Source organism: Solanum stenotomum, chromosome 12 (genome assembly GCF_019186545.1).
Source record: "Solanum stenotomum isolate F172 chromosome 12, ASM1918654v1, whole genome shotgun sequence".
Taxonomy (NCBI): Eukaryota; Viridiplantae; Streptophyta; class Magnoliopsida; order Solanales; family Solanaceae; genus Solanum; species Solanum stenotomum.
Window position 1 is genome coordinate 30,331,193 of NC_064293.1, and position 14,168 is coordinate 30,345,360.

A 14,168-nucleotide genomic window follows, 5' to 3' on the forward strand; every position below is an offset into this window, starting at 1 on the left:
TAGAAAAAGTTAAAAGTTGCATAGTTTAGAAATATATGAAATGATTTGGAACATCTTTGACTCGGTTTATGAACTAGACTTTTCTATTCCATGAAATTCATTTAGATACTTAACTTTCAAACAAAATAAAACTTTTAAACTTATTTGATCGTCGTATGTGACATTAATTTAATCAAATTAGTAAAGTGTGTATTATATATAAATTAAAAGCAAGAATTCATTTAAAAGTTGTTGAATATATGTATGTGACGGAGACATAGGCGAATCCACATTTTAGAGAGGGAGTGCATGTGCAATCGCTAACTTCAAAAAAAAAAAAACATATGAATATCTATTTTGAAAAACTGGCAAAAATTAGGATATAGTTAACAATGCACCCATGACAAGTATAAGCAGGGGCGGACCCGAACCCCCTCGGCAAAAAAATATTTTTATGTATTTCTGTAATATATATATTTTGAACCCCCCTCAATGACAAGGAGAAACTAATAGTGCAGTGACAAGTCTCCCTGAAATTAAGCTTCACGCACCCGTTTGAATCCCTGCAATAGGGTTTAATTTTTTTCTTTTTTAGTTTTAGTTTTTTATTTTTATTTTTAGTTTCATTTCTGTTTTTCACGTTTTAGGCTCTTTTTTTTTATAACCGAGAAATCTATCTGTGATCCGCCCTTTTGACCAATCACAGTCTTCTAAACTTGGTGGATAATGGGCCCGCCCCTCTACAATTCTCCACTTAAATATCGGGTTTCGTTTTGCATGGCGTGGGGCTTGAACCTGCGACCTAAGCCACAAATCCTCCACCTGTTGCCACTCGAGCTAGGCCTTGGGGGCGACATTTTAGGCTTATTTACACACATTTATACTTTTATTTTATTTTTTTTAGTTTCATTTTTTTTTTCTAGTTTCATTTCTATTTTTACACGTTTTAGACTTATTTACACACGTTTAGGCTTATTTACACGTTTATACTTTTATTTTTTGAACCCCTAAACAAAAATCCAGTTCTGTTTTTCACATTTTAGGCTTATTTACACGTTTATACTTTTATTTTTCGAACCCCTGAACGAAAATCCTAGATCCGCCACCGAGTATAAGAGTGTCCTTGTGCTACTGGTACAAGCTAGAGATATCATCCTTGACACTAATGTTCAAATCCAAGTAAATCTAAATTTATGAGAATCTGATACAAATATCAAATATCGAATTAGAAAAACAAAAAAAAATGGGACTGCATATCGATCAAAATGGGTCAGTAGATGGACTAATTTGCACCTATCCTCAAACATAAGGGACCAATTGTGTCTCTCTCTCGTACTTAATTGGTCAGTAATAACTTGGTGCTCAATGGAAGAAGGCTTTGACATCAGTGTGGATTTTTTGGGAAATGGGTGGCCGGACGATGGAATGGGCGGCGAGAGCAAACCACCTGGGTGGTCTACCGCGGAAAGTGGTGATCACGGCGGTAGGTACTTTCGCTAAGGTGGTGGCCAATCTACTGAACACCACCACCGTGCACAACGGCGACACCCTTATCCGGCTAGTTCGATCCCGCCCAGCCGGCGTTCCTCTCCTCACCGTCAGCAATCACATGTCCACGTAAGTCACTTTGTCTCTTCATTAGGAGCTCTCTGTGATAGATTTTTTCTGATGTGTGCTTTCATGGAAACCTTTGCTAGTTGAAATTACGGAGAAATTGTTTATTGGCCAAAATACCCATTATTGAGATAAATGCTTAACAGACAATGAATTACAGAAATATTTTTGTGTACAATCCGTTTAATCTTTTTAGTTCAATCTTTGTTGATATTGGTATGAAATGTGCCCTGATATAGTGGAATGCATATAACTAAACTCCATTTTGGGGTTGAGGCATATTTGATTGTTGATTTAATGAGTGAATTTCTGGAATTCTTTGATTGTTGTAGTCATCGTCTCTTATTTCCTATTATGTGTCTTAACTGCAGGTTGGATGACCCAGTTATGTGGGCATTCAAAGGTTTTCCAATTTGTGATGCAAAGCTGGCTCGTTGGGTACTGGCAGCGGAAGACATATGCTTTAAAAATACAGTATTGTCATACTTTTTCCGGATCGGTGTGTAATCTGTTGGTCTGGTACACTTCTGTTCTTGTATTTTCATGCCCTATCTTTTGGTGCTTTTATTACTTTTACGAACTTTGTATCATAGCGGGATATATGGTAGACCATTCCTCTGTGTGTTTGGTGGGTGATTTGGAAGGAGAGGAACCAAAGCATGTATTTTCATCGCAGATGCATTCCCTATGAGAATATTTACACTATGAAATACAGATGTATTTCCCTTTTGGGCTTTTGGTGTAGGCTTGAAGATATAAAATACAGTTAATAGGATGATAGGTTTTCTTAGCTTCCTACATTGATTGTAAAGGAACTGATCTGTATGTAATTTTTGGCACAATCCTTGTGTGTCATTTATACAACCTTACCATTCCCAAAAAACGAACTCCATATCGTAGTAGAGTTCGAAAGTGAAAAGAAAAATGCTAGTTGCATTTTTGTAGCAGAATATTAGGTTCCCTTAGGAAGGACGGAGCATTTTTTGCATATATATTCTACAAGAACTTTGAGAATATCTGGAGATTATTTACTTAAAAGAAGTTCAGTAGAGAAGGAGCTTCTGGGTGTAGGAATGATGCAATAAATGTCTTTGGAACCAGTTGTATAATCGAAATAAAAATGTGTACCAGCTATGTTTATAAACTGAAGTAGTCTCTCAAAACTCAAGGTTATATCTTAGTGGAATAGGATTGTGATTTAGCTTGAAACTTCCATATTAGCTCTTACTCTAATATGCATGTGTGCCTATGGTTTCTGTGCTGTTCACTTGGATATCAAGCTTTTCATATTGAGTGGTTATTCAGATCTGCACCCAAGCTTCTGTACGGCAAGCTTTCATATTGAGCTATTATCCATAGATGCACCTATGTTTCTGTTTAACATGCTTCTTTATTGATCAGTTATTCAGATCTGGATCTGTCACTGTGTGGTTTATTCTCCACTTACATGTATATCAGTCAATTTTATATTTTCTTATTTCCCTTGCTAGAGCGAGAAGTAGAAGACTCTTAATTTGATAGGCATTAGGGGATTTGAGGTTTTTTGGATTTATTCGCAACAGACCTACATGAATCACTCAATTTAATACAAACATAATTGTTGGTGTGGGTTTCTTCTCACTGTGTGAAGATATGCAGGTAAATGTATACCAATAACAAGAGGAGGCGGAATATATCAAGAACATATGAATGAAGCTCTTGATCGTTTGACTAACGGAGCCTGGGTAATACGTCTTTTATCCCTTGCCTTGAATTCTTTCATCTAGTTATGGATGTTAGTGTTAAATATTCTAAATTTCTGCTTAGTCCAATTGATCCTTTTTTACACTCTATGGGTTATTTTGTTACACTAAAATGGATATGCATATGATATTATGTTATTCTGGAATTGAGGACTGAATTTCAAATGATCTAGTGTTGCTTAACGTAACCTCCATTTCATCCAGAATGCATGAGAATATTGTATAATGTTCTCAGCAGTTCCTATTAAGTTTTTGAAATGACATGTTTGGTTAAAGACTAACTTCCAAATGGGCAGCTGCATACATTTCCAGAAGGGAAGGTCTGTCAAGAAGATGCTCCTATAAGACGATTGAAGTGGGGAACTGCCAGTCTCATTGCTCGTGCCCCCGTGACTCCAATTGTCTTGCCAATTATCCATCATGGTTTTGAAAAGGTAGGTTATTGACATAGTAGCCTGTCCATACACAGAAATGAACAATGCGGGCTAATGCCTAAATAGCAATGGACAATGGATCCATTTGGTTTTGGCTGTTTTTGTTAGTAATACACTATGCACAATAGGTAGGCCTTCTTAGGATGTTCGAATTATTGTGATTCTGTAATCTATGGTACCTGTCTGGTTATATATGTTACTTTGGTTGGTTAATTCATGTGCTTCTGTGTGGAACTAATTTTATTGGAAGAATAAGGTAGTGTAGCTTAGAGGATTAGAGGTCCTGCCGTTCTTAAAATGTTTATAAATCACCCCGTTGCATTTATGGCACTGCTTCATTGTTGTTACAAAGTCCATTGATCCTTTTGTCTACTTCACTAATAATGTGACACGCCTTGCCAATACCATAGTTGCTTTCTCCTTTCCCTTTGGGCCCATCCTTAAGAAAAGAAAATAAGAGTGGCATAAATGTTGCGACTGTCATTACTTTCATCTAACAATCTCCTGCTCTTCTTTATGCTCAGTCCATTTCGAGGAGATAAAAAACACATATACATACATATGCACATGTGCATCCGTCGTAGTTCTGTGGACACGTGTATTTTCGTATCCAAATTAAGTGCTTCTTATGAGGTTGAACCAGCTTTTATTTGAATAATTCACAACCTTGGGATTGTGATACATTCTGTGATTTGATCAATTTTCAGGTTATGCCTGAGAACTATGCTTTTGGGAGAAGACCTCCAGTTCCTTTATGGAACCAGGAGATAAAAATAGTTGTTGGTGAGCCAATGGAATTCAACCTTCCTGAACTGCGAGAGATGGCTCTATCTCAATCTCGAGATTCATCTTTTTCCAGTGAGCAGTGGCCGAGAAACATCCTCGGGGGATTGGATGCGGCAGCACAAAAATGTCTGTACATGACTATATCTGATCAAATTCGAACTACCTTGGAAAACTTGAGGAATTTTAGTAAATCTTATGCGAAGGCAGAGCAAATAAAGTAGGCACTTTCCAAGCATTTAAAGGGAATTCATAAAGTGCATCTGTTTTGAAGGTCTTGTAACTTTTCATTTCAAGATTTTGATAGTTTGAGGGTAGACTTCTCATCCCTGAATTGAGTACGCAGGGTAATATTTTCCTGGTATCATCCTTGTAGCTGCATTTTTTGCATTTTGAAATGAAAGATATCACATCAGTTCTTCAAAACTGATTCTTGTGGATTTCCCGATTGACTATATTTCCCTTAAACCTTCTTTTAGCTGCTGACAAGACAGATTTCTTCTTTACTAGAAATGGTAATAAAGGAACCATGTTTATATGTCTAAAGTTGAAACATAAGATGGACCATTCCTAGAGAGTGGATGTGCATAAAGCATTGTAAGAAAAAAGCCTTGCTGAATTTCTTCCAAGGAAAATTTATGTTCAAACGCCTATTAAATTTGTACAACCAAAGGGTTGAAGGGTAAAATTCTATTTGATGTTTCATATTCATCGAACAAATGCAAGACATGTATTTTTTAGTCACAACTTAATTACGGATAAAATGATTAGTATGGTGCAGACAGCCGATGCGCGATACTAGATTTTAAAAGACTGCACGGTGGCTGGCGCTCCTTCCAGAGAAAAAAAAAAGAAGATAGATAAAACTGAGCCTCAAGATGATAAGCCAATGATAGTTGTTCTAAAAATATGCAGCATCCTCCGCTATTTCCTTTTCCAGTTCCCAGCCCTGAAAACAGTAGAAGAAATTGTGTCATAGCTTTCACCACTCCACAAAACTACGCACCAAGATTGTCTGAACTTATACATCTCAAAGGATGGACACCCCTTTGGTGTCCTACCGTCATTGTTGAATCTACTCAACAAACAATCTCTTCCATTCATCACTACCTCAATCCACAAGCTGGTATCGATGAACCCAATTCGTTTCTTGAAGAATTTTCAGCTCTAGCATTCACTTCAAGAACTGGGATTACTGCTTTTTCACAAGCTTTATCTATTAACCCCACACCCCCATTAACCCCAAATGGAGAAATTCTCACAATTGCTGCTTTGGGTAATGATGCTGAGCTTCTGGATCGAGAATTCATTCGAAAAATGTGTGAAAACCCTGAAAGAATTCGAGTTTTGGTTCCTTCAATTGCAACCCCATCTGGGTTAGTGGACGCATTAGGATTAGGCCAAGGAAGAAAAGTGTTATGCCCAGTTCCGTTAGTGATTGGGTTGAATGAACCACCTGTTGTGCCGAAATTCCTTGAGGATTTATCGAAAAGGGGATGGATTCCAGTGAGATTAGACGCGTATGAGACGCGATGGGCAGGGGCGAAATGCGCGGAGGATGTGGTGATAAAGAGTGAAGAGGAGTGTGGATTTGATGCAATTGTGTTTACTAGTACTGGAGAAGTGGAGGGTTTGTTGAAGAGTTTGGAGGAATTTGGATTGGATTGGTCAATGGTGAGGAGGAGATGTCCAAGAATGGTGGCAGCAGCTCATGGCCCTGTTACAGCTGCTGGTGCTGAGAGTTTGGGTGTTGGCATTGATGTGGTAAGTTCCAATTTTGGTAGCTTTAATGGTGTTGTTGATGCACTAGCTCATAAATGGAAATCATTGGAAAATCAAGAATCTTGAAATTTGGTTTTTGTTGTGAATTCTTTGTTACCAAAATCAAGAATCTTGAATTTGGTTTTTGCTAATCATGGAAGGTTTGATGGAGCTAGAATTGTTGTAAATGTGTCTAGCAAACCTCTTTCAAAATGGATTTAACAATTTGCTATTTAGAGCCAAAATTTCTTTAATTGTCTAGTCACAGCCTTTTGTAATTCTAGATATGTGTTTTTGGTTGGAAGTTTTAGTAATTTTGATGTTGTGAGTTCCAAAGTTTGATAGAATAGATGTTCATGTGGATGCAACATTTCTCATAAATGCAATCATTGGAAAATCAAGTATCATGAATTTGTTTTTGCATTCTACAAATAGGCTCACCCGGAACATTAAGCTCCCGCTAAAAATAGTGTTACACTTGATCACACGAACCAACAGCTACAGTTGTGCTAAGGTTATGTTGGTGTGTGTTGAGTTCCAAGTTTAATAGATTTCCTAGTGTTGGGTATATAACCAAATCTTCTGAGCAAAGAAGAAATAGAAAAGGAAGAAGGGAGCGAGGTTCCAGAATTCATCTAAGCAATTAAGAAAATAAGGAGACAACTTTGTAGCAATGGACTATTTCCTCACAAAGTGCACATACTCCTTTAGCCAGGGTCCCAAAGGTTATTTCTAACTCGTCTTTCACTAAGAGTCTTTCAGAAACAGTCTTGGTAAAGTCTGCATCTATCTCTTCAGACCCCACTTAGAGGGATTTTACTGTAGCCACGTTCGTTACTAACACCTCTAACCTCGTCATAGACAAATATATTAGAATAGAGATCCATTTCTAGTATTGGGCTACAAACTCTTTTTGGTTTGGGCTGCATTTGTAATTCATTTCTTTATGCAAAATGGAATTGATTTGAGGGTGGACTTTAAAGAAAACTCCCCACGTTCTTGGGAAATTAATGCACAATTACTGTTTATTGAAATTGCTTAGCAGAGATTTTAATCCTACAATTGATTAAACTAGGATACAATCATAGTGATTTGACATCACCTTTCATTTAAAAGTGAAAAACAAGAAAAGAGAAAAAGACAATCACTTTTTAGCTTTATTTTGGCCTCTCCTCAAAATCATAACTCCTCCTAACAAACACTTTCAGTAAAGGCACATGGTGGATCCAAATCTTCAATTATAAAAAGAGTAATACAAAAAATATTGTTCCATTTTTTTCCGATAAACCATCTGTTCAAGTAAAATGAGAAGTTGATTACTAAAAGCACAAGTATTTACTTATTCTTTTATCTATCTTCTACGAATTTTTTTTAAAAAAAGCTCGTCAAACTTGTTGATTATAGATTATAATATGAAAAAATTAGTGAAAGAAATCAAGGATAATTAATCTAAGCAGGCTGCCATAATGTAAACTAGATTGTCTTCAAATATTTGTACAATTGTCAAAATAAAGATTGTCTGGCCTACAAAATGAAATTGCCAATAAAATATTTAAAACTAAAGCAAATTCGCAGTGCATTAAATATTGACTTAGTAATCAAAATTAATAAAAAGTTATGCTCCCAACTTTCTCATGTTTGTCTTCAATACAAAAGCACTCTAACTTTGACTTTTTATGGTGCTTTTCGATTTAATCTGTCTTTCTGATTTTGATTTAATACGATTTCAAAATGTCATTTAATTTTATGAACTTAAAATTTTATACGGAAAGTGTTAGAATTAAAGAGTTATAAAAAAGATGCTATTTTTAAATAGACTAAAAATAAGACAAACAAATTAAAACGATAAATATTGTATGTGTTTCCCACTTTTAGTTGTTGGTACTATTGGATTTTGCCTAGTCATGGCCTGCCTTCTTCTAATAGTCACAACTTTCATATACCTAAAAATAAATAAATGGTTTTTAATGGTATTGCTGGCTAAGTAGTGTAGATATGTGGAAATTCTCGTGAACTTATTTAATTCCCTAGCTATCAATTATTTATTTTTATTAGCTCCAAATCCAAATTTATTTATTTATTTTTCTTCCATTTTGGTTTTTTGAGGTTTTGCAAGCCGGCATTGCCGGCAATATAACTGTGTTTCACTAGGATATTCATGTCACATTCATTTCCTTTAACAAATTGTAGATAATAAAGTCATATTGGAACAATTTAAATATTATTTAATTAAAGATTTGTAATTTATCCTCGCGATAAAAATCATGAAATAGTGACTGATAAAATTCTTTTTTTAGAAAAAGGAAAAATTACACTTTATGTCTACTTGGAGAAACTATTTACGTCACATATACTACTAAAAACACATAATTAGCTACGGCTAATTGAATATTCTTATAATCCGTCGCTAATTCATAGCTAAATGAGATTAGCATAGGATTTTTGTTGTTTAGCTATCGAATTTTGTCCGTCACTAATTTCTTCTTTTCTAATAGTACATAGTTCAACATAAGTACAACATTATATATAGTTGATCGGTTTAGCCCATATATATTTGTGTATACTTTTATAGAAGGTTAACACAATACATGCATATGTAATGCTTATAATATAGTATTATATATATTAAATTACGTGGTGTAATATTTTATGTTAGACCATTTATACTTAATATGGAAACATGACATGCCTAATTAAACAAAGATTGAACTTTTTTTCACAGATCGACTTCGAGTATGCATCAATGCAACGATCATATGATGTTTGTTAATTTCTAGTTGATGAAAGTGATATATTATATGTGGCATAAATATACGTAGGACACCATATAGGACGTGAATTGTCACATAGAATGCTACGTAGGAGCATGTGTCTACTTTTTCCACTTTATACAAATTTAAATATTTTTTTTATACTCAATCAAACTTATAACACATAAATATCAGATGAACTAAATTAAATGTCACGTTTACGTATATATTATGAAGCAAAGAGAGCAGTAGGGACTCACATGACACTGACTTTACATTGCATGTCCTTATTCATCTGTCACTATTAAGATGAACAGATTTAAAGGGGCAAGGAAGCTTTAAAACTATTAATGGTGATTTTGAACTATAAAAGATCATGGGAGTATTTATTATACTACCATAGGCCATACCTAGTACTCCTTTCCGTCCCAATTTATTTGATATATATATATTTTTTTAATTAATTTTGAAAAAAATGACATTTTTTTATTTGACAAATATTTAACGATACTATCAATAATTAGCTCAGGTTACATCCATCTATTTGGCAAAAATCCACAAAAGTATATTTTAAAGGATAATTTGAAACATTGCAAAATCTTCCGATATTTTTTAAACACAATTTCCCAAAATTACTAGATAGAAAAAGAGAAGTTAGGACTTACGTAATTGGGAATGATGGAAATCAAGATTATTATCCTTTTATCTCTCTTCTCTTTGAGAAATAAAATTGGAGTAAAAGTTAAATAATCTACTTAAGGGTTAATTAGATTATACTCCTATAATCATCTAATAATGAACATTTTCTTTTTTTTGTTCAACTGCCGGTCTTAACAATGACCTCACTCACATAATAACGGAAAATTTGATTTTGTTGCTCTTTACAAATTTATATTTTTAGTTTTATATCTTTTTATAGTAAAATTTTATTTAAAAGATAGTCATAACAGATCATTTTCTCCAAAATAATTATGTGGTATTTGTTTTTTTTTTTTTTGTTTTTTATGTGGTATTTGTGTGAAAATTTCATGACTTGCAAATAATTAAAAACGTTTAGGCTCGTAGATTGCCATTTGATTATGAGAAACTTAACTTTAGTATAAACATAACTATGGTTTAAAGGTTCATTTTTAAGTGAGGTTTTATTTAGACTTCCACTCATATAACATATCTCAATTTTTTCAGATTTTTTTTCTCAAGAAATTCAACTATCTTAACACAACGTCAATTTTCATTAACGATAGAAAATAAGTATCTGAAGAATATTCCTAATCCATATATATAAATAAATATATATGATGATGAATCATATTTATTCTAATTTCCACGTACGCTAAATTGAGGATCTTTCTTTTATTTATACCAAGTAAGTAAAAGATATATAATTTAATGAAATAATTCCTCAGTTTAATTTTTCTTTTAAAAAAAATTATGAGTCATTTCGAGTTTTTAAATTAGTTTTTTTTCTTGGAGTTTAGGCATCCATTACTTGCGAACATGTCTCTAATTTTGTCTATTTTGAGATTGAAATTTTCAAATTCCTCCAACTCACTCGGCCATGACATGATTGGATAGTTTGTTGGACCTACCAATTTCATTTTTCATGTTTCAAATGTCAGAATGTATTGTAATACGTAAGGTGATTGAGTTGGTGCAATATGTGATAAGAAATCGATTCTTCAATCATGTAAACATTTCTAAGTCAAACTCGTTGTGTCGTGTTTGACTAATTCGACGGTTATATATTGTATAAGAATGAATTTATTCAGTGCACATATGAAGAGTAATGACTGTGGTATCTCCGGGATAGTAAATCTAATTATTATTGTAGTATTTATTTTATATGGCTGTAAAAACATATAAACTTTAAATTTTGAATCCACATCAACGCTTCCCAATAATTTGTAGTTTAGAAAGATTGTTTTCAATACATCTTTTTTTTTACTCATTTTCAATTAAAGAAGTAGGAGTGATTTTCAAAATACCCCTTCTAAGTCGACCATAATTGAAGAAACACAACGAGTCCATCTAAAATGCCACTTGAGGGTAAAAATGATCACTATACGTCTTCTAGTTTCATACATTATTCGTTCTAATTAACAAATTAAATATGTCTTAAAATATTTGATATTTCAAACCAAAAGAAACAATAAGGCATTACTCCATATTGTTACAATTAGTTAGAATGTTAATTAAGTAAAATGTTTAAGAAGAGATAAAAAATATTTCCAACATTAAATCTTATTTTTTAATAAAAAAAGATGTTCGCAAAAGTTTTTAAAAGACACATATAATGTAGACGGTGTTTTTTAGTATTTTTCTTGCGTGCCACTTGATCTTTTTATGTATTTCAATCCAACTTTCCTTTCAACTCTTTAATATCGTTTTCATTCATTTTCTGGTTAAATTTTATGTTCTTGTTGAATTTTGTGATCTCGTCTCAACTGTCTATCTAGAAAACAATTTTCTTATCTATATGAGATAATAACATTAAAATCTGCGTATAATATATTCTTTCCTCCTCAAATCACCACATGTACGATTGCATTGAGATACAATTATAGGTGTATTAATTATGAGAAGACAATTATATGATACTAGAATATAAGAGTTACGTGGTAGGGGACATTGGTCCTAGCTAGTAAATACATGCTGCCCATTAGGCCACCCCAGGTACCAACTAAAGTTGCAAAGTCTCAATCCAATATGTTCATTATAATTGATAATTTATAACCAATAGGATAGGTAAAGAATCTTTTTTTTTTTTCATTTCCATTTCTTTTGCCCATATAGATTATTATTTTTGTACTTTTCCCTCAATTTTTCTTAGATTCTTTCTGTCACATCCAAATGCATATTGTTCTTGTACCATATAATTGTGCCTCTATTTATAAAGAAAAAGAAAAAAAAAATCATCAATTACTTTGCTATGTTTTTTTTTGTACATGCAATATAAGAAATGATTTGATGAAAGACTAGAAATTCTAGATTTAAACTATTGTTCTTTCAATTTTCACTTGCAACTTAGTTTAGTTTGCCTTTTATTTTCTTTGGAAAGCACGTATGATCATGATTTATTCATTCATATATAACAAATAATTAAGTACATGCGTACGATTTTTTTTGTCTCCATCGCTTTCTGCATGTTGTTCGATATTCGTATTGAAGTAGATCGAATAACACGAGGTCGTTTGGTTCGAAATAAATTATTCAGGGATATGGTGGGATAAATAATTATAGGACTACCTGAATGCTTCCAACCAAATGTAGGATTTTAGGATTTTTATTTTATCCTGAGATTATTATAATTCATACCTCACACCAAATGACTCCTCAAGACTCGAATTCAAGACTTTGATTAAAAAAAGAGGAATTTTCAAGACAAACATCCCACCACGAATCATGTTTGTAAAAGATCAAGAGAAAAGACATAAATACACCATCAAAGTTGTCCCGTATTTGCATAAACACACCTTAACTTTCAAAATGTCCTATCACCCCACTGAACTATTTAATATATTTGTAAATGGGCCATTTTGACCCATTCCCTCGTATGGGTTGTTACTATGCACATGAGGCGCATCATGCAGTGTTTTCACTGCCATGGACCAATTTAAAAGTGCCACGTGTCATTTTCTTTCTTTATTATTAATTATTTAATTAGTTTATGTCATCTTCCCCAAATTTAAACCCAAAATAGCAATTGGTAGCCCTAATTTTTCGATTTCATTGTTTTTTCCATAGCAAGCTCAACGTTGCTACTCTCTATTTGACGACTTCATCATCTTACGTCGTCCTCAATCGTTAAAATAGAATAGTTGAATGACCATTTGAGTAATGGACTCCGAAAAGGTTTTACCATAAGAGTCAAAACAATAGACGTGAGCATTGTCAAGAAAACAGCCAACACATAACAAAATTACAGTAGCACAGTATCAACATAAATTTATCCCATTGCTAAAACGTCTAAAATCAGTATACTGGGTGATTTTCTTCTATTTCTATCACTTCCCTTTCCGCTTCTTTTGCATTCCTGCACAATCCGCACAAAACCATTTCCCCTTGGGCTGTTCTTTGAGGCCAACGCAGTCGTAGTGGAACCACTCTATTTTGCAATTAGGATTGCTGCAAACAACCATTTCACCAGCTAACTTGATTGCAAAAACAATATGTTGGTTCGTTTGGATCAACAATCATAAAGATGATAGTCATAGTGGAGGCGCAAGCCAAACATAGAAGAAAAGGAAAGGAGTAGACGACTTTTCTTCAAAGAATAGGGTCGGGTCGGGTTGAGTTCTATCACAGGGAGTGAGCAACACGCCCGACTACATAGACTAGGAAACGGGTCAAAATAGCCCATTTACAAATATATTAAATAGTTTTGTGGGGTGATAGGACATTTTGAAAGTTAAGGTGTCTTTATACAAATACGGGACAACTTTAATGGTGTCTCAATTACTTAACACGACTTTCCTTGGTACAATTTTGAGTTTCAGTCCTATCTAATTTAATTTAACAAGATTATCTAATATCCTAAATTAGATTTGTTTTGTATTTTCCAAACAAACACCAACTTATAGAATATACTAGATGATATTTAATAGGTTTAGGATAGTTAAACATGCTCCACATTTATTGAAGATAGGTCGATGCAACCATTATTTTGCATTTATATACTTGCAAAATAATAGAAAAAATTGTAACCATTAACATTAAAAATTTCTCTTGTTTTTTTTAATACATTAGTGAATGCAGGTTTAATTTTACGCAGTTATTAATATCGAACAAGTGACATATTTTAATTATTCTAACAATTTTACCACATCTAAAAGTGATACACTTAAAATTTTCATATCTTTTAAGTGAAAATAATTTACCTCTAAATTCGGTTTGGTTGATTAACATACAATGTAATGATGCAGGCGGAGTTTGTGGGTTCGGACGAATCCAATAACTTTTTCATAGACCCTATATTTGTACTAGAAAAATTAAATAATAGCTTGTGAACCCCTAATAAAGCTGATTAACAGCTCAATGGTAAGGACGAGGAAGAAAATTTAGAACCCCAAACTCCTAATATCAACTCCGCATCTATTAAATAATGA

At 33.4% G+C, this 14,168-nt stretch overlaps 2 protein-coding genes across 3 annotated transcripts; both read left to right on the forward strand.

The window, feature by feature from the left end:
* Positions 1 to 1,339: 1,339 nt before the first annotated feature.
* Positions 1,340 to 4,973, forward strand: LOC125846463 (N-acylphosphatidylethanolamine synthase). Of its 2 annotated transcripts, XM_049525883.1 has the most exons (5): positions 1,340 to 1,596; positions 1,965 to 2,092; positions 3,232 to 3,317; positions 3,632 to 3,769; positions 4,477 to 4,973. In XM_049525883.1, the coding sequence occupies exons 1-5, from the start codon at positions 1,385 to 1,387 to the stop codon at positions 4,774 to 4,776; spliced, it is 864 nt and encodes a 287-aa protein (XP_049381840.1). In that variant the 5' UTR covers positions 1,340 to 1,384; the 3' UTR covers positions 4,777 to 4,973. The 2 variants fall into 2 exon arrangements, with proteins under 2 accessions (XP_049381840.1, XP_049381841.1); XM_049525884.1 differs by lacking the exon at positions 3,632 to 3,769.
* Positions 4,974 to 5,402: 429 nt separating this feature from the next.
* On the forward strand, positions 5,403 to 6,680 carry LOC125846459 (uncharacterized). The gene has a single exon (XM_049525879.1). The coding sequence runs from the start codon at positions 5,462 to 5,464 to the stop codon at positions 6,398 to 6,400; it is 939 nt and encodes a 312-aa protein (XP_049381836.1). The 5' UTR covers positions 5,403 to 5,461; the 3' UTR covers positions 6,401 to 6,680.
* The last annotated feature ends 7,488 nt before the right edge of the window (positions 6,681 to 14,168 follow it).